The sequence below is a fragment of the Acinonyx jubatus genome, chromosome C1 (assembly GCF_027475565.1).
Source record: "Acinonyx jubatus isolate Ajub_Pintada_27869175 chromosome C1, VMU_Ajub_asm_v1.0, whole genome shotgun sequence".
Classification (NCBI taxonomy): Eukaryota; Metazoa; Chordata; class Mammalia; order Carnivora; family Felidae; genus Acinonyx; species Acinonyx jubatus.
Genome location: NC_069381.1, coordinates 82,881,990 through 82,900,216, shown reverse-complemented (window position 1 = coordinate 82,900,216; position 18,227 = coordinate 82,881,990). Strand labels below are relative to the sequence as shown.

The window sequence follows — 18,227 nt, the reverse complement described above, 5'->3', positions numbered from 1 at the left end:
TCCAGGATGAAACACCAATGTAAATGAAGAAGAGCTATATATACTTTTGCATGCATGAAAAAACTCCATAATAAAATTCATTTAAAAAGTTACAAAAGGTGTGTCCAAATAGAATAAGGATATATTCTTTACACTCAGACACACACACACACACACACACACAAACTTACTGTCTTTACTCACCTCATAAAGAATACTGCATATATAAGCAAGGACAAATAAATAACACGTAAGATGATAAGGCTGAAAGGTGAGGCTCCCTCACTACGTGTGTCCTCCAAACCACTGGTGTACCTGTATGTGTGCCTTACCAATATGTCATATTACTGCATGCTGAAGCCATTTAAAGCCACTAATGTTAAATCCACAAATGACAAAGGTCTCCTAAACTTGTCTTAAATTAAGTTTGGGGTACTGGATAACATACTAAACACAGTATCAGCCAACTACCTATTATGGATTCAGTGATGACTAAGCAGAAGTGGAGCAAGCCAGGAAAAAGAATTATTCTAACCAGAATTCCTTGAAGAAGTTGAAAATATGTCCTATGGGCAGATAACACTGCAGATTCAACTCAGGAATGTAATTAAAAAAAAAGGTACAGCATTATCAATTGACTGTACACTTAACAGGCATGACCAGGACGGATTCTGGCATACACTAAATTAAAACTACTCCCCTACACCAAAGCTCCATCTTTATAAATAGTTTCCAGAGAAAAGGCTGAATTGCCTCGTTACCTAGCCACATCAACAACCTTAAGGGCATTCCTGAAGAGACTTAATCTATGCTTATAATGTATCAAGAAAACCAGTAGACAGTTAAAACACCTGTACCAAGAATATTCTGATCCCCTGAAATAACATGACTAATACTATTTATCATGAATTACTCAAACGGGGAGCTATACACACACAGGCACACTTCAGAGATATTGAGGTTTCGGTTCCAGGCAACCACAATAAAGGGAATATTGCAATAAAGTGAATCAAATGAATTTTGTGGTTCCCAGAGCATATAAAAGCTATGTTTGCACAAAACTGTAGTTTATTAAGTGTGCAATAGCATTATGTCTAGAAAATGTACAGTACATACTTTAATTACAAAACCCTTCCTTGCTAAAAAATGTTAACCATCATCAAGAGCTTTTAGTGAATTATAATCTTTTTGCTGGTGGAGAGCCTTGCCTTGATGTTGATGGCTGCTGACCTATCAGGGTGGCTGCTGAAGGTTGGGGTGGCTGCGGCAATTTCATAAAATAAGACAACAGTGAAGTTTGCCTCATCAGTTGGATCTTCCTTTCATGAACGATTTCTTCTTAGCATGGGATGCTGTTTGATAGCATTTTACCCACAGTAGAACTTCTTTTGAAATGGGAGTCAGTCTTCTCAAACCCTGCTGCTGCTTTATTTACTAAGTTGAGTCATATCCTGAATACTTTGCTATCATTTCAACAATCTTCGCAGCATCTTCAGCAGGAGTAGTTTCCATCTCAAGAAACCACTTTCTTTGCTCTTCCATAAGCAGCAGCTCCTCATCTGTGAAAGTTTTATCATGAGATTGCAGCCATTCAGTCACATATTCAGGCTTCACTTCTACTTCTCTTGCTATTTCCACCACACCTGCAGTTACTTCCTCCACTGAAGTCCCGAGCCCCTCCCAGTCATCCAGGAGGGCTGGAATCTGCTTCTTCCAAACTCCTGCTCATGTTGATATCATGACCTCTTCCCATGAATACAAGTGTTCTTAATGGCATCTAGAATGGTGAATCCTTCCCAGAAGGTTTTCAATTTACTTTGCCATCAGATCCATCAGAAAAATCACTATGGCAGCTATGGCCTTATGAATCATATTTCTTAAATGGTAAGACTTAAGGAGTTGAAATTACTCCTTGATCCATGGGCTGCGGAATGGATGTTGTGTTAACAGGTGTGAAAATATTAATCTCATTGTCCATCTCCATCAGAGATCTTGGGTGACCAGGTGCATTGTCAATGAGCAGCGATATTTTGAAAAGACTCTTTTTTTTTTTTTTTCCTGAGCAGGAGGTCTCAACAGTGGACTTAAAATATTCTGTAAACTAGGTTGTAAACAGATGTGCTATCATCCAGGCTTTATTGTTCCATTTATCGAGCACAGAGTAGATTTATAATTCTTAAGGGCTCTAGGATTTTCAGAATAGTCAATGAGCACTGGCTTCAACTTAAAGTCACCAGCAGCAGTAGCCCCTAACAAGAGTCAGCCTGTCTTTTGAAGCTATAAAGCCTGGCATTGACTTCTCCTGTCTATAGCTATGAAAGTTGTACATGGCATCTTCTTCCAATAGAAACTTGTTTGTTCTACATTGAAAATATGTTGTTTAATACAGCCACCTTCATTAATTATCTTTACTAGACTTTCTGGATACTTTGCTGCAGCTTCTACATCAGCACTTGTTGCTTCACCTTGACTTTGATGTTATGGAGATGGGTTATGTCCTTAAACCTCATGAACTTATCTCTGCTGGCTTCAAACTTTTCTTCTGTAGCTTCCTCATCTCTCTCAGTCTTCACAGAGTTGAAGAGCGTTAAAGCTTTGCTCTGGATTAGGATTTGGCTTAAGGAAATATTGTGGCTGGTTTGATCTTCTGTCCAGACCACTGAAACTTTCTCCATATGAGTAATAAAGATGTTTCATTTTCTTATCATTAGTGTGATCACTGGAGTAGCACTTTTAATTTCCTCCAAGAACTTTTCCTTTGCATTCACAACTTGGGTATTTGGTGCAAGAGGCAAAGCTTTTGGAATATCTCGACTTTCAACATGCCTTCCTCACTAAGCTTAATCATTTCTAGCTTTTCATTTAAAGCGAGAGCCATGTGCCTCTTCCTTTCACTTGAACATTTAGAGGCTACTGTAGGGTTATTAATTGGCATAATTTCAATATTGTTGTGCCTCAGGAAATAGGGAAGCTCAAGGAGAGGGGACAGCAACAGGGTAATGACTCGTCAGTGGAGGAGCCAGAACACACACAACATTTATGTATTAAGTTTGCCGTCTCATATGGTTGCAGTTTGTGGCACCCCACAAAAAAAGACAATAACAACATCAAACATCACTGATCACAGTCACCATTAACAAATATAATAATAGCTAAAAACTGAAATGTTGCAAGAATTTCCAAAATGTGACACAGAGACACAAAGGGAGCAAATACCGTTGGGAAATGGTGCCAACAGATTTGCTCGACACAGGGTTACCACAAACCTTCAATCTGTAAAAAATGCCATATTTGCAAAGCCTGCAGTAAAGGAAAGAGCAATAAAATGAGTAAGCCTGTAATAAAGCATTTAAAAGACAATACCAGGGGCGCCTGGGTGGCTCAGTCGGTTGAGCGTCTGACTTCGGCTCAGGTCATGATCTCACAGTCTTTGAGTTCGAGCGCCGCATCGGGCTCTGTGCTAATAGCTCGGAGCCTGGAACCTGCTTCAGATTCTGTGTCTCCCTCTCTCTCTGGCCCTCCCCTGCTCATGCTCTGTCTCTCTCTGTCTCAAAAATAAATAAAAACATTAAGAAAAAAAGAATTAAAAAAAAAAAGAATACCAGAATTCCAGTAGCACTCTCAATAGTAACTAAAAAATGTACAGGAACAAATACGTGTGTGAGTCTCTGAAGATCTCATTACAAGTGCAAAATAGATGCTTATAAAACTTAAAAACATTAATCTTATATTTATATACCATAATAGCCAATACTGAAATTTTCTAAATAGCAAATACAGGACAGCGACTGTGCCTTTGCACCATATACTTACTCTATTTCATTTCATCATCTCAATAACATGATGGAAGTCAGTGCAATTATCATCATCTGCATTTTATAAATCATAAGTTTATCAACCACAAGGGATGATAATAAATCGCTGATCTCAACTGGCAGAGCCAAGGCTCAACCATCACTTCCAGCACATGTGCGCACACAAAAAGCACCCGGTATAGCAGCTTTACTTCATTCTACAAATGTTCACTGAATGTCAAGCATGTGCCAGGCACTGGATTGGGGCTGTAACAGCAGCCAAGACTGGCATGCTTCTGAGGCTCTTATGAAGTTTACACTTTAGTTAAGTGGGAGGGTTGGAGATAATAAGTAAAGATAGATAGAGAAAAAACAAGAAAATCCAGATATGAGTAGGTATTGATAAACAAGGGAGTAAATTCCCCCAAAAAAAGTAGGGTGGGTTGCTGGGGTTAAGGAGTTAAAGGCAGGGAGCAAGGGGGATGCTCTTGACAGAGCTATAAGGGAAAGTGTCTTTAAGGAGGTAATGTTGAAAAGGAGCCAATCATGAAAAACACTGAGGGAAACGGATTCTGGTCTGGAAAACCAATGAAGTCTATGACAGGAAAGAACTCAGAATGCGGGAGGACCAGAAAGGTGGAAAATGGCTGCAACAAAGCAAATAGCTTTGAAGGTATAAACAACAAAGCTCATTTTAACATGAACTGCCTCAGAATTATTAAGTATTCACATCCTCATTCTACAGGTCTTGAAAAACAGGATGGGAGAACTCCACGATAAATGAATGTTCCACATTCATTGTCCAAAGCAAGAAATCTGTTGTACAACTAGAGGTTTTTAAGGATCCATATGGGCTTGAGACTATCATAAGCATTAGCTGATTGGACTAATGACTGGATAATTTCTTACCTAGTGGACAATTTTCTTTTTTGTATTTAATACCTATAGAAAAAAATGGTTTTACTTATTCAGAGAGGTCCAACATGCCGTTTGCCTATAACTTTGTCACAAGACCATTGTGGGAGATGATATGATTGTTCCCAGTGACCCTCTGTCTTCCTATGAGAAGATTATATCTCCTAGTCAACTGCCAGGTGACTTTCAGCACCTCCTATGGAAGGATTAGTTTCCCACTGCAATGGATTTGATCAGTGACTTATTTGGATAATGGCATATATCTGGGCAGATTTGAAAGCCATTGCCTATTTCCACCAGCACTCATATTCTTTTCCCTCTGCCAGAGGAATGTCATGTCCCAGTTAGGAGTTTCTCCTTCAGTCTTGATCCCTAAATGAAGAAGACATGTGTAACAGACTCAAAACTTGGAACAGACTCACAGTTCAGTTACAGTTGACAGGTTTACGAGAAAGAAATAAGCTTTTATTACAAGCAAGCCACTGAGATCTTGTGGCCTGTACTACAGCATAACTAGTGAAAGCTGATGAAAATAATCATGCAATGTTCAATATATAAAAATGCATTTATGTATGTATGCATATATGTATGTATGTACATACACACGCTTAACTTTCTCAGAGTTAGTACCAAAGAACAAATTAGGGATTTTTTTCCCCCAATTTTGAAGATTCCTATACAAAGAGTTTGCCATTTGCTTTTGATCACACATAATAAGGCTTTCAATATTAAGTAGAATTTCTCTTTCTAATGTTTTATTGTAAATGATTAACCTTTTTCATTTTTTTAAATGTTTACTTTATTTTTGAGACAGAGAGAGACAGAGTGCGAGTGGGAGAGGGGGAGAGAGAGAGGGAGACACAGAATCTGAAGCAGGCTCCAGGCTCCAAGCCATCAGCACAGAGCCTGACATGGGACTTGAACTCACAAACTGTGAGATCATGACCTGAGCCGAAGTCAGATGCTCAACTGACTGAGCCACCCAGGCACCCCTAACCTTTTTCATTTTAAAATAGAAATTTTATTTCTTCTACCAAAAAATTAAAGCCATGACTAAAAAATAATAAAATTACAAGAAAATGAACCTAAAAGTATTATGCTAAATGAAAGAGAACAGAGACAAAAGACCACATATTGCCTGATTCAATTTATATGAAATTTCCTGAAAAGACAAATCTGTAGAGACAGAAAATAGTAGATTAGTGCTTGTCTATGACTGGGAGTAAAAACAGAGATTAATTGTAAATGATGTGATGGATTTGGTGGTGGGGGGGGGGAATATAAAAGTGGTCTAAAACCGGTTTGCAGTGATGATTGTACAACTCATTAAATTTAATTAAAATCATTCACCTCTGGATGAAGTTTATAGTATATAAATTATACCTCACTGAAGTTAGTTTAAAAACAATCACAAAGAGTATGTTATACCAAAGCATTTCTCAAAGTAAAACAAACATATGTGTGTGTATATATATATACATATATATATACACACACATACACACTTGTATATATATATAATTATACATACATATGTGCATTATATATAAATATATAATTATTTCAGTTTTGATTTTTAAAACTACTGGTTTAACCTTCTGTTTTATCATAAGTGCATTTTACTGATTTTTTTACATCAGTATTTGCTAATAAATTTGATTTCCTGACTCTATCCTTTTTTATTAGCACTATAGGTATCAACATTGTGTTATCCAGCATGATTGGTATATGCAGTTCCAGAGCTACTACAATATTCCATTTAAATCAGAAAATCTTTCAAGCATATAAATTTTCACTTGTTTATTGAGAAAACTTTAACATGCATTCCTAAAGGGAGTAACTGTAAAAGTTTATTTTAACTTCACAATTAGTCTTATTATAGCCTCTTCTGTCCTCTTTGGAAAGTGTGGGATACAAATAAATACAAGAATAAAATAAATTTTGAACACTACAACCGAGAGCTATTGAATCTGGTTTTTTTGATCACACTCATTTGTAAAACTGTAGCAGGTTATCAGTGCAGAGTTATATTAGAATATCCTCTCAGAACCTCAAGGATACAGAAATAAAATTCCACCTTTAAAACTCAATACAGTAGGGGCGCCAGGCTGGCTCAGCTGGAAAGGCATAGGACTCCTGATCTCAGGGTCATGATCGAGCCCTACATTAGGTGTAGAGATTACTAAAAAAGTATAAAAACCTTTAAAAATAAGAACTCAATAAAGTATACTTTTTCGAGTATATTCCATTCAAATCTGGAGACTTTTGAAATCATTTTCCAAAAATATTTTTAATAATACTCCCCATTGTCATGGACCAATAAATAAATACTGTTGTCTGCATAAAAACCTTTGCTAAAGGTTCCCATGGATTTTTATATTTTGGCTATACAACATCCAGTCCCTTTTCCAAATATAACATTGACTATAGTTTCTGCTGGTGCCTATCCCTTTCTGCACCTGCATTTCCAGCCTTCAAATCTACTCTGTGAGCCAGCTAATATTCACCATTTCATTCCTTTCCTGCCATAATTAGTTTCCATTGCTTGCAACTGGGCTTCCTGATTGAGACAGGTGCTACTGGCTTTAAAAAAAAATTATTTTTCCAGGTAAAAGAAGGTTCCTAAATGATTCCCTTGGGTTTTTGGTTTTGTTTTGTTTGCTTTGTGTTTATTTCTTCTAATACAATCCAAACAGGATATTTTGTCCAGGAGTGACACTTAACATAGCTCTGTGTCATCCAGCAATAATATTTACTGACCATTTATTAAGACCAATTTGTTTTAATTCTATTTGGTTTAGTATCCTGATAGGAAAGACCAACACAATACAAACTGAATTTACTGAAAACAGATCATTGGCAAATTACTGTAATAACTGGGTCTATACACAGGGGAAAAAAAGTCACAGGCTATATCATTCATTAACATATTTATCCCATAAATATTTAAAGTTCTTATTCCCTTACCATCAAGAATTGTAATCTATTGGAGACAAACAAGCAATCAAAATTTTACAGATAAGAAATAAATACCTCTTCATAAGACAATGTAGTATTACGAGATTGAAAACAGTATTATGGGAAGCACACAGTGAAGAAATTAATTCTAGCTGAAGAATGAAGAAACTCTTAGGTAAGAGATAACTTCACATTAGGCCATAAAAAACACAAAGGAATTTGTGAAACAAAGTGAAACAACCTACATCAGTGCTTCTAGATCAGTACTTTTCAAATTGTAAGGTGCAAACAAATCACTGGGGAGTCCTGGAAACCTATAGATTGATTCATTTGGCCTGGAAAGTGGGTTCTGTGACTGCATTTCTAAGGAGCGCCCAGGTGATGTGATAGAGTCATAGACTCTTGAGTAGTAAGGCTGTAGAGGACACAATCTGGAGGCAGGAGAGCCAGCGTGCAGCCTGATCAAGCCCCTCGAGTGGCAAAATGTGTGCTCTGGAAACATCAGCATACTTGTGAGCATGTGGGATAGACTAGAGGCAGAAGATGAGAAGACTCAGACTTTATGAAACTACCTCAGCAGTTCTCAGAAGTAGCTGTAGAACAACTCTGCTTGTAGCAGTGGGAACAGAAAGAAGGCACTGATTCCAGAGATAGCAAGAAGATAAAACTGATGGGGACTTTTTACATATGTCGGGACATGGAGAATGAATGAAAGGGTAAGTAGAAGGTAATGCTAAGTATTTTATCTGGGCTATTTAAGAAATTGTCACATCACTAGCAGAGAATTAAATGGAAACAATAACCAATGTGGGAAGAGAGATGTAAAAACTAGGTAGTGGCAGAACATAGTTTGATTTGGGAATTAGGTTGAAGAGAGGAGTAGGATCATCTAATTAAGACTTTCCACTGCTCTTGCCATTGAATTTAGTAAGTTAAAATTCCATTTGTAACAGCCTCTTAATAGTGGAAAGGGATGGTCCGATTGTCACACCCTCCTCTCCTCTGGGACAGTTAGTCATCCAGCTTGTGCTAAAACTTTTTTAGTGGCAGAATTCATGACCATGCTGAGTAATCCTTTTTCATTTTGGAAACTTCAATTAGAAAATCCTTCTATTGGAGTGCCAAGGTGGCTCAGTTGGATAAGCATCCAACTTCGGCTCAGGTCATAATCTCAAGGTTCTGGAGTTTGAACCCTGCATTAGGCTCTCTGCTGTCTGTGCAGAGCCTACTTGGGATTCTCTCTCCCCCCCCCCCTCTCTGCCCCTCCCCTACTTGCTCGCTCGCACTCTCTCTCTCACAAAATAATAAACATTAAAAAAAGAAAATTCATCCATAAATGAACCTAAAACTTGTCTCCTCATATTTTTGACCTAGCAGTTCTAGTTTCACCCTTCAAAACTACAATCATCTAACCAACCTAGATCATAACAACTCTTCAGAAAGAATTAACCGAAGTCTTTTCCAAGCTAAACTACTTTTTGTTCTTCCTTAGCCTTTCTTCGTATGTCAAAACACAGCATCAGTGAAACCCCTTTGTTTATTCTCCTTCGCAATGGCACATGTGTGGCAAGACTTGCTGGGGCAGCCTTCCCCAATGCTCATGCTAGTGTAAGACAGTGTAGATGGATCCAAGCCCTCTGTCTGCTAACAGCCCAAACAAGATCTCAGGCTCAGTCTCAATACAGCATTCCAAAGAATCAATAACAGGGCACTGGCATCTGGATGAGATAATATATCCCTCTGCCAATTTCTGATAGAGACATTGATTTCCCTTTAAAATACAGAGAATGGAATGAAACTTCGGAAGTGGCACGGACAATTCAGATTACAGACTACAACTAATACTCCCTACGACCTTGAAAATATGGTGTCTGTTTAGATTCAATATCATGTCATTTGTGTAAACTGATCTTTCTTTCAGTCACTGAAAACCACTAGGAAGGTTTGTACCTAAAATGATCCCATTCAAGGTCTCCCTAAACTTACTCCGAAATGTATTTATTTATTTACATTCTATTGCTGACCATATATGCTTACACATAAGGAGAATTTGAGGATTTTTTTAATGTTTATTTATTTTTGAGAGAGAGAGAGAGAAAGAGAGAGAGAGAGAGTGGGAGAAGGAGTATGAGTGGGGAAGGGGCAGAAAGAGAGGGAGACACAGAATCTGAAGCAGGCTCCAGGCTCTGAGCTGTCAGCACAGAGTCCAACACGGGGCTTGAACTCATGAGATCATGAGCCATGAAATCATGACCTGAGTCAAAGTTGGATGTTTAAATGACTGAGCAACCCAGGCTCCCCGGAACTTGAGGATTTTTTAGCTCCTTTCTACTTCACTCACCATTCTTCCCCCTCTGGGAGGAATATAAGAGTACTTAACACGTAAGAAGGCTATGATGGTAGATGGTGGAACCTGTAGCGGTAGGAATAAATGTCCTAGATCGGTGCTACTTTCCTTTGCTTTATGAGTTCCTCTTCTTTTTTTAACCATCAAAATGGTAAGACCCACTGAGGCAGGATCAGGATGTAGGCCAGGGAAAGGAGAATACGTGACCTGACTGCTATAATCCTACATTCTAGATTGTAAGTGAGTTAGACAGTTGAGAATGCACACACACATATACACACAAATATTCACATATATTCGTGGATGCTTGCACACTATATGTACACACATAACCTATACATACATATACATTCATACATTCACACATTACTCACATATGTATGCACATATGTGTGTGCATATGTATGTACAATATGTGTGTTGTTTTTATATTTCAGTGCAGATCACCAAGGGAACTACTCACTCATTTATTCACATTTCTTGAGTAACCATAAGTTAAGCCAGTAATAAAATAATGATCTGTTTAGGCTTCTGCTCAAACTGATAGACACTAGCCACAGTCGACAACTTCTATTTTTATTTTTTTTTTTACTTTTTTAAATGTTTGTTTATTTTTGAGAGAGAGAGAGAGACAGAGACAGAGTGTGAGTGGGGGAGGGGCAGAAAGAGAGGGAGACACAGAATCCGAGCTGTCAGCACAGAGCCCAATGCGGGGCTCCAACTCACAGCCTGTGAGATTATGACCTGAGCTGAAGTCAGACACTCAACCAACCAAGCCACCCAAGCACGCTTACAGCTTCTATTTTTAATTAAATACAATTAAAAGGTCAGTTCCTTAGATGTACTAGTCACATTTCAAGTGCTCAAAAGCCACATGTGGCTAGTGGCTGCCACATTTAGACAGGCAGATATAGAATATGCCCATTATTGCAGTTCTTTTTGGACAACAGAATCCTATGGTGCCTGTGCATAGCTGCTGAAGAGTCAACAGTGCTGACTAAAGGCAGGAACTATTCACAAATTCTTTACACATAGTAACTCATTTAATTCTCATATTTATTATCAGTCCTCATTTTACAGATGAAGAATCTGAGGCATTGAGAGGCTAAGTAATTTGCCCAAGGAAACAAAGCTATTAAGCCGTGGAGCCAGGATTTCAAATACAGACATTTCTTACATATCAGATCCAAAAAGCACAGTGTCCCGCTGGATAAAGCACAACCTGCACTGCCTTTTTGAATCTAGCCTTGGGGGCTGCACAGTATCGCCTCCACCACACCTAAATCATCAGGCAGTCATAATCCCACCCAGATTCAAGGAGGGGGCAGAGATCCCATCTCTCGATAGGAAGGTGGCAGGTCACAGAAGAGCATATAGGATGCATACAGGATTGGAGATAGAGATGTGGCTATCTTTAGCCAAAGCTACTGGCCACATTTTTGTACTATGTCTTATGCTGGTTATTCTTTCTTTTCACCCCCAATCTGCCAGCTTCCACCATCTATCTACTCTGTGCTTGGGAGGCCAACCCCTACAGATAACATCACCTGAGGGGCTTGCCCAGGGAAGGTCACAAGCAGGAGATCCAACAGCAGGAGGAGAGGAACTCAAGGAGTATACTGCCTATTTCTTCCTTCCTTTGGCACCACATTTCTGGCAGAGGCACACTTCTGGCTACATCTCTCTGTAAATACAGCTCCTGTGAAAGTGGCCCCTTTTCTACAGATCCAGCTTTCATCGGATTCCAGCAACACTGTATCTGTCCTCTTCCCATTAAACGCTAGGTGCTAATGGATTTTTTTTTTTTTTTTTTTTTGGCCTCAGCAAGTTTCTAACTACCTCAGTATCCTTCGTTTGTTCCTGAACCCTGCCCCAAATTCTATAAATAGTTCTTGTGTTAAACATTCTTCATTTCAGTCACTGTCGAGAATTCTGATTGTTATCAGGGCCATAACTGAACAGAGACAGTTCAGGGAACAAATATGAAGAATTAATAACCAAACTTCCATTATCTTCTTCTATGTATCTGACAGAATTGTTGAATAGAATAATTATGTCCCTCTATCACTATGTTGGGATTGACAGATTTCCAATATACATAGGAACTGGTTGTCTCAAAAGCTATATTCTATTATTCTTTCAAAAAGAACGTTTTTCACAAAAATGAGTGATTCTTTCAAAAGCATTGTTTAAATAAACATGCTCATTGTTGTATTTCTGATTTATCATAAAAACAATTTTCTATCCTTCTTATAAAACCAGATCACCTCTCTCTTTTCAAAGTGTTTATAAACAAAATACTAAAAAGTTCTATTGCTCTCATAGCTTTGCTGGAGACTGAAATTAAGCCTACCTATACCTTCCAGAGCTTCATTTTTGCCCATTACATTAAAAAAAGTTTTTGGGGCGCCTGGGTGGCTCAGTCGGTTGCGTCCGACTTCGGCGCAGGTCATGTTCTCACAGTTCATGGTTCGAGCCCTACATTGGGCTCTGTGCTGACAGCTCAGAGCCTGGAGCCTGCTTCAGATTCTGTGTCTCACTCTCTCTCTGGCCCTCCCCCGCTCACACTCTCACTCTCTCTCAAAAATAAATAAACATTAAATTTTTTTGAAAAAATAATAAATAAAATTTAAAAAGGATTTTTTTTTTTTTTTTTTTAGTTTTGGTGCACCAGCCTACAATCCATGTCCCCTCAAAGATGACTAGCGGTGAGGATAATTCCATCTGTAAATTGGCAGTTTATCTTAGATGATAATAGATCTCATTTTGTAGACCCGAATACCTTTTAGAAAGACCAATAACAAGATCTATCATTTACTGAGTACCAGGTAAGTACCTCAGTGTTTCACTGTGACCTAGCTACCTTTGCTATGTTTCAGTTACTCCTTCTACATATAACAGTATTTAATAAAAATAAAGGCTATATATTTTATTTTCATATGTTATTTCTTTAAAAAATAACTTTTTTAAAAAAATAGAGAAACTGGACTCTTTTCTCTAAATTTTTTTGCAAGCTGCAGGTCATTTTGGCTCAGCTCTAACACTATTATTACACTATTATTATAATGTTTATCCTTTTTGTGTTTTTGAATCATTGGTCATGTTCCCCTACGTTCCAACATATATATTGACTCTTTGAAGTCAATATCGTCTACATTCCCTACGGTCTCTTGAGATTTGGTATCATTTTTCTCCTCACTGGATTTCTTGAAAACTCAGAACAATACACTGTTTTGTTTTCCATCTCTGCTGATTTATGTTGCCATTTAGAACTTGTCACATCTTCCACCTGGACTCCAAGACTGACAGCAAGAACTGAATCATGTATTTCTTTTTTCTAAATACTTAGCACAGTATCTTACACAAAAAATATTTAACATGTATTTGTCATGCACTTCCATCGTGGGAATAAAAGAATTAATAATAAGCCAAAGACGCCACTCTTTAGAAAACTTCTGGAGGGGAATGTGATACATATTCACAAATAATCTAAGGGAAATGAACGCTAAATATGAAAGTAGTGGATCTCAAAGTACTAAAGGGTAATGACAGTATACTTTAGAAGTAATTGTTGAAAGCACCCCAGGGTAAACTGGTCAGTGGGAGAGTTCTACAGAGGAGCAGGCTATGAAAAGGGAGTGGTAGAGACAACAGGCCCAATGGAGAGGACTTTCTTAAATCTGCTTGTCTAAATAACTGTGGTTAATGGTTGTAAAATTCAACTAAATGAAATACAAGTAGGTACCTAACTTAAAATTTTTCCAAGTATTGTTTTCAGACTTTAACAAACTTTATCTTTCTTTACCTTAACCTATGCGGCCAGCCAGCTTCTACAAAAGTGGTTAACTTTTTCTAAGTGTCTACACGTGTAGTTATACCCTAACAAGTAGGGCGCGTCCAGGTGTATGGAGCTGAAGCTTACATCCTTATAAAAAAAAAAACTTACAGAACAAAATTAGAAAGAAAAAACAAATGTTCATCTAGAAAGAGAAAAGAAATCTCAACAGCTCTTTGGAGCCTTCGAGATCTAGATTCCTTTCTTCTGAGATCTCTTCTGAGATCTTCTGAGATAGCTTTAGGCAATTTACCAGACATGCTAACTTAGAAATGTTTCTGGGTGCAACCTAGAACATCAACAATTTTCAGTAACTTTCAACATTTCCAGAGGCCTAAAAGCAAAGGAACATCTGAAGTTTAAATTTCAAATAGCTTCTCCTTAGATCTGCCTCTGACAAAGGGGGCATTTTTAAGAAGGGGCTGGGAAACTTAGAATCTGGGGAAAGAGAAAGCACAGGACAAAACAATCCTAGATGATTGTGATACACAGCTGCCACTCCCAACACTCTCCCTACCCCATGCTGGAAGTTTCACAATGCAGAGCCCTACACCAATACGCCTAGACTCATAGTTTCTTAGAAGGCATTGCAAAGCACTGGCCAATTGTCCTTGGTCTGAACATACAGAATGTGTGGAATATAAAAAGGCAGTGTTAATTTTTTTTTACAAGTGTACATAAAATAATTCCAATGCCTTAGGATTTAAACACATTGAAAGGTCAAATTAACTTTCTCAAGAGCACAAAGCTGATATTCTCTGTCTGAACATCTAGAATACAATCGTGCCTACCATTGCATTCAATCCTTAGGGGAGAAAGGAGTTTTGCATATCCCTATCTGGGGCCACAGTCTGTTCAACTTGGTAACTTTGAGTTCACTCTCCCAGAATATAGCTGTGGTTAGGAATGCTGCTTTACCTAACACCTCAAGGTAACTAACATGTAAGTACTTCACAGACTTCTTATCAATTAATACACTGTTGTCATCGCAAGTCTTCTATCAGCAGCAACGTTAAGAAACTGGGGTGACATTCTAACAGCCCTGCAAGAAAGGTATTTTTCTTTTCCTAAAAGAAATTACAACCACCGGTCTACAAGCGCCACAAGCCTACCACTAACCATCAGTTTCCCTGCAACTATACTACAAGTTAAGAGGGCCCTTTGGTCCTAGATTTCCCCGGGGAAAGGAAAAACGAAAGCGGCTGGCGGTGGGTTGGGTAGCAGTTGCTGGTCGAAAAATCCTCAGCTCCGTAACAGAGGAGCTTCCTGTTGGACCCAGGAACCGTTTTCTCTGAAGAGGGGATTCCCATGCCACCTCTTCTCGCTGGGCTTGAGACTCACCTCGGGTGTCAGTCACCCCGGCCTGAGACCCACAATCAGTAACACTAAATCAGGAATCATTTCTCTAGACTAGGATGAAATCTCTCCCAGAGTTCGGGGCTGGTTGCGCCCGAAAAGAAGCTGCTAGGGCGGGGGCACTTTTCGGGCCACTGCCTCCCTGGTTCGGAAACCGTCCGGATGAGGTGTCCGCGTCAGAGAAGAAAAGGGAAAGAGAAAAAGGGGGGGGGGCGGGGGGGGCAAATCACAACTTTGCAGACGCGGCAAAGCCAAGGCCGTGCCGAATCGAAGGTCAAAGTGCAGAGGAGGGAGCGGCTGTGGTTCGGAGCCCGGCCCGGACGCAGCCCCGGGTGCAGCCAGCTGCCTGGCGGGGCTGGGCGGCCGGGGGAGACCCCACCCATCTGCAGCTCCGAGCCTCCGCCGGGGCGGCCGCCACACCGCGGTGCCAACTCCTGGAGTTGACTTGGAACTTTCCCGGGACGCGCCGCCGCCGCCGCCCTCACCTTACTGAACACCTCCAGGTCGTCCTCGTCCTCGTCCAGATCCAGCACCTCGGCCTGGAGCAGGGTGGAGGACCCGCTGCTGCCCAGGAGGGGGGCGTCGACCCCCGGGCTTTCCCCACCGGCGCCCCCAGCCGGGAGGCCGGAGGAGCGCGCCGGAGATGCCAGGCGCTCGCCCTCCATCCCGAGAGTGCGCGCCCGGCCCGCCGCGGCTGCCAGCCCCTCTCCCCCGAGCTTGCCCATTGGCTCCCGCGCATCCTGCACCTCCCCGGCCGGCCCCGCTCCAGCCCCTCGCCCGCTGCGCAGACGCGGAACTGCCGGGGCGAGCGCAGGGCCGGATCGTCCCCACCTGGCCTGGGGCCTGCGGGAGACTCGGGAGTGGGGCTCGCTGGCCCTGGCGAGGGTGGGGAAAGGGCCGCTGTGCGCTGCAGGAAAGGCGAGCACTCCCAACTAGGACGGGGGCGTCCTCCCACTGCCCTGGCTCGGGGACTGCCTAGCGTGGGTTTCCGCGGGGGCAGGGGTTTGGGCTTGAGCGACATAGCAAACCATCAACTTCAGGGAATCCGCAAGGAGGCTGGAAGGCAGCCGGCCCATCCGGCCCAGGGAAAAAGCCCATACTGTATTTCCTGTATTTTAAATGGTTGTCTTTCTTCTCGGTTGTGGTTTTGGAGTCTTTTGTTTGTTTTTTGTTTGTTTTTTTACTAAGGCTAATGCAAAAATAAAAGACCTGAAAAGCACCTCTGTTTTTGTAATTGATTTTTGACCCAGTGACCGGACTGTGTGGTCATCTCGCTGTCAAGCCAGGGAAGTAGGATTTAAAAACTATTTTCAGCCACTTTCCAATGTGCCTTTACTTCTGGAAGTCTTCCTGAAGTTAATGAGCAGGAACGTTTCTAAGAGCCGAGGACAGCGAGCAGGACTGGACCTTGCCACCAAGAAATAATCTTCAAACTTTGTGCTGTCAAGGCGAAGCTATAATTTAGTTGTTGACTGCCTATTATTATTTTTTTAAAAAATACGTTCCAAAAACAATGGAAAATTGAATACAAATTGATGTATGTTGGGACCATCTCCACGTTTTATTATTTATTGCCCTCAGTCCCAGCCAGCTCTATTCTCCATCTGCCCTGGAAAGAATGTCTAGTAAGTTTGCACATAGTGAAGGAGGAGGCTAGGTCAGACTTGGCTCCTGGCAAAATATTTAACCCAATGTTTAGAATTTTTAACTTCATAAAATTGAAAGGTATATATAAGATATTTGGGAGAAGTACAGAATTTCTCTATTTCTTATTAGGGGACAAGGCCTTAATATGTGCTCACTTAGCCATTCAAATGTACCTCCCTTTGTACTTCTTCAGTCAGGCTGCTCAACTGCCCTGTAAATGTACAGTCTTCTTCCTACACTTTATGGTTCCTGTGCCCATAATACCATTTCCTGCTCGTCCTTCAGGAATTAACTAGAGTCCCATCTCTTTCAGGAAGACTTTCCAAATAACACAGCCTGTTCCCAGTTTAGCATTTAATTTTATGCCATCTTATAGACTGTATTTATTTATTTCATGTAAATGTCTTACATTCCTTAGTAAATGATAACATTTCAAGGGTAGGGATCACATTATTTATTAATAAGCCACAGTATCAGATATACTCAAAAAAGTCTCTATCCCAAGGTCTAAAAGGAATACACGTTATTAAATGACCATTTTTTTCCTCTCTAAGCTCATTCTGGCTAGTGAGAGATTCAAGGTTTTCTTTTTTTTTTTTTTTTCAACGTTTATTTATTTTTGGGACAGAGAGAGACAGAGCATGAACGGGGGAGGGGCAGAGAGAGAGGGAGACACAGAATCGGAAACAGGCTCCAGGCTCTGAGCCATCAGCCCAGAGCCTGTCGCGGGGCTTGAACTCACGGACCGCAAGATCGTGACCTGGCTGAAGTCGGACGCTTAACTGACTGCGCCACCCAGGCGCCCCGAGATTCAAGGTTTTCTAATTGCAGTCTGAACCAGGAAATTCTTAAGGATACTGTGACTCACACAATTGCCAGAAAGCATAGTGACAGGCTCAGAAAATGGGCAGAACGAACCAAGACTACACAGCTTGGATCACAACCAAAACCATGCCAGAGAACTAATGTGAGGACATTGCTGCCACCATTGCTGAACTCTGGATGCTATAGTACCTGCACATACTGCCATGAACACTGAGGTCACTGCACTTTGAGTACTGACACCAACATGAGTACCACAACTGCCTCTAAGAAGTACCTCTGCTGTTGCTGCCACACACACACACACACACACACACACACACACACACACACACACACAAATGCCCCCACAGTCCTCTTTCTTGGTGTTAATAGTTCTAGTTTCAAAACCCTGGAGGAAGGATCTGCTGGGCCCACCTGCCCAAGTCCCGCAGAGATTTCTAATATAGCTCAGCTTTGCCTCAAGCGCTCAGGAATATAGTCCTTAGCTCCCCAAATCTATTCATTACTGGTGCTGTTCCAAGTCTAATATGTCTATTCCTTCCACAGTTCTGCAATCCTGTTGATATTCTGC

At 40.6% G+C, this 18,227-nt stretch overlaps 1 protein-coding gene across 12 annotated transcripts in view; it reads right to left on the bottom strand.

Annotated features, from left to right (window-relative positions):
- The window catches only part of SNX7 (sorting nexin 7), a 239,168-nt gene extending 223,242 nt beyond the window's left edge, over nt 1–15,926 (bottom strand). For 9 of the 12 annotated variants that reach the window (XR_008295069.1, XR_008295073.1, XR_008295070.1 and 6 more), the window contains exon 1: nt 15,670–15,925. Coding sequence is in view for 3 of the 12 variants with exons in the window: in XM_053214504.1 (XP_053070479.1) it covers nt 15,670–15,909 (240 nt within the window). In the remaining 9 variants the exon portion in view is untranslated. Of the gene's footprint in view, nt 1–15,169; nt 15,343–15,669 lie in introns of those variants that run through there. The other 3 variants (XM_027058520.2, XM_027058519.2, XM_053214505.1) reach the window with 3 other exon arrangements.
- Nucleotides 15,927–18,227: the final 2,301 nt, after the last annotated feature.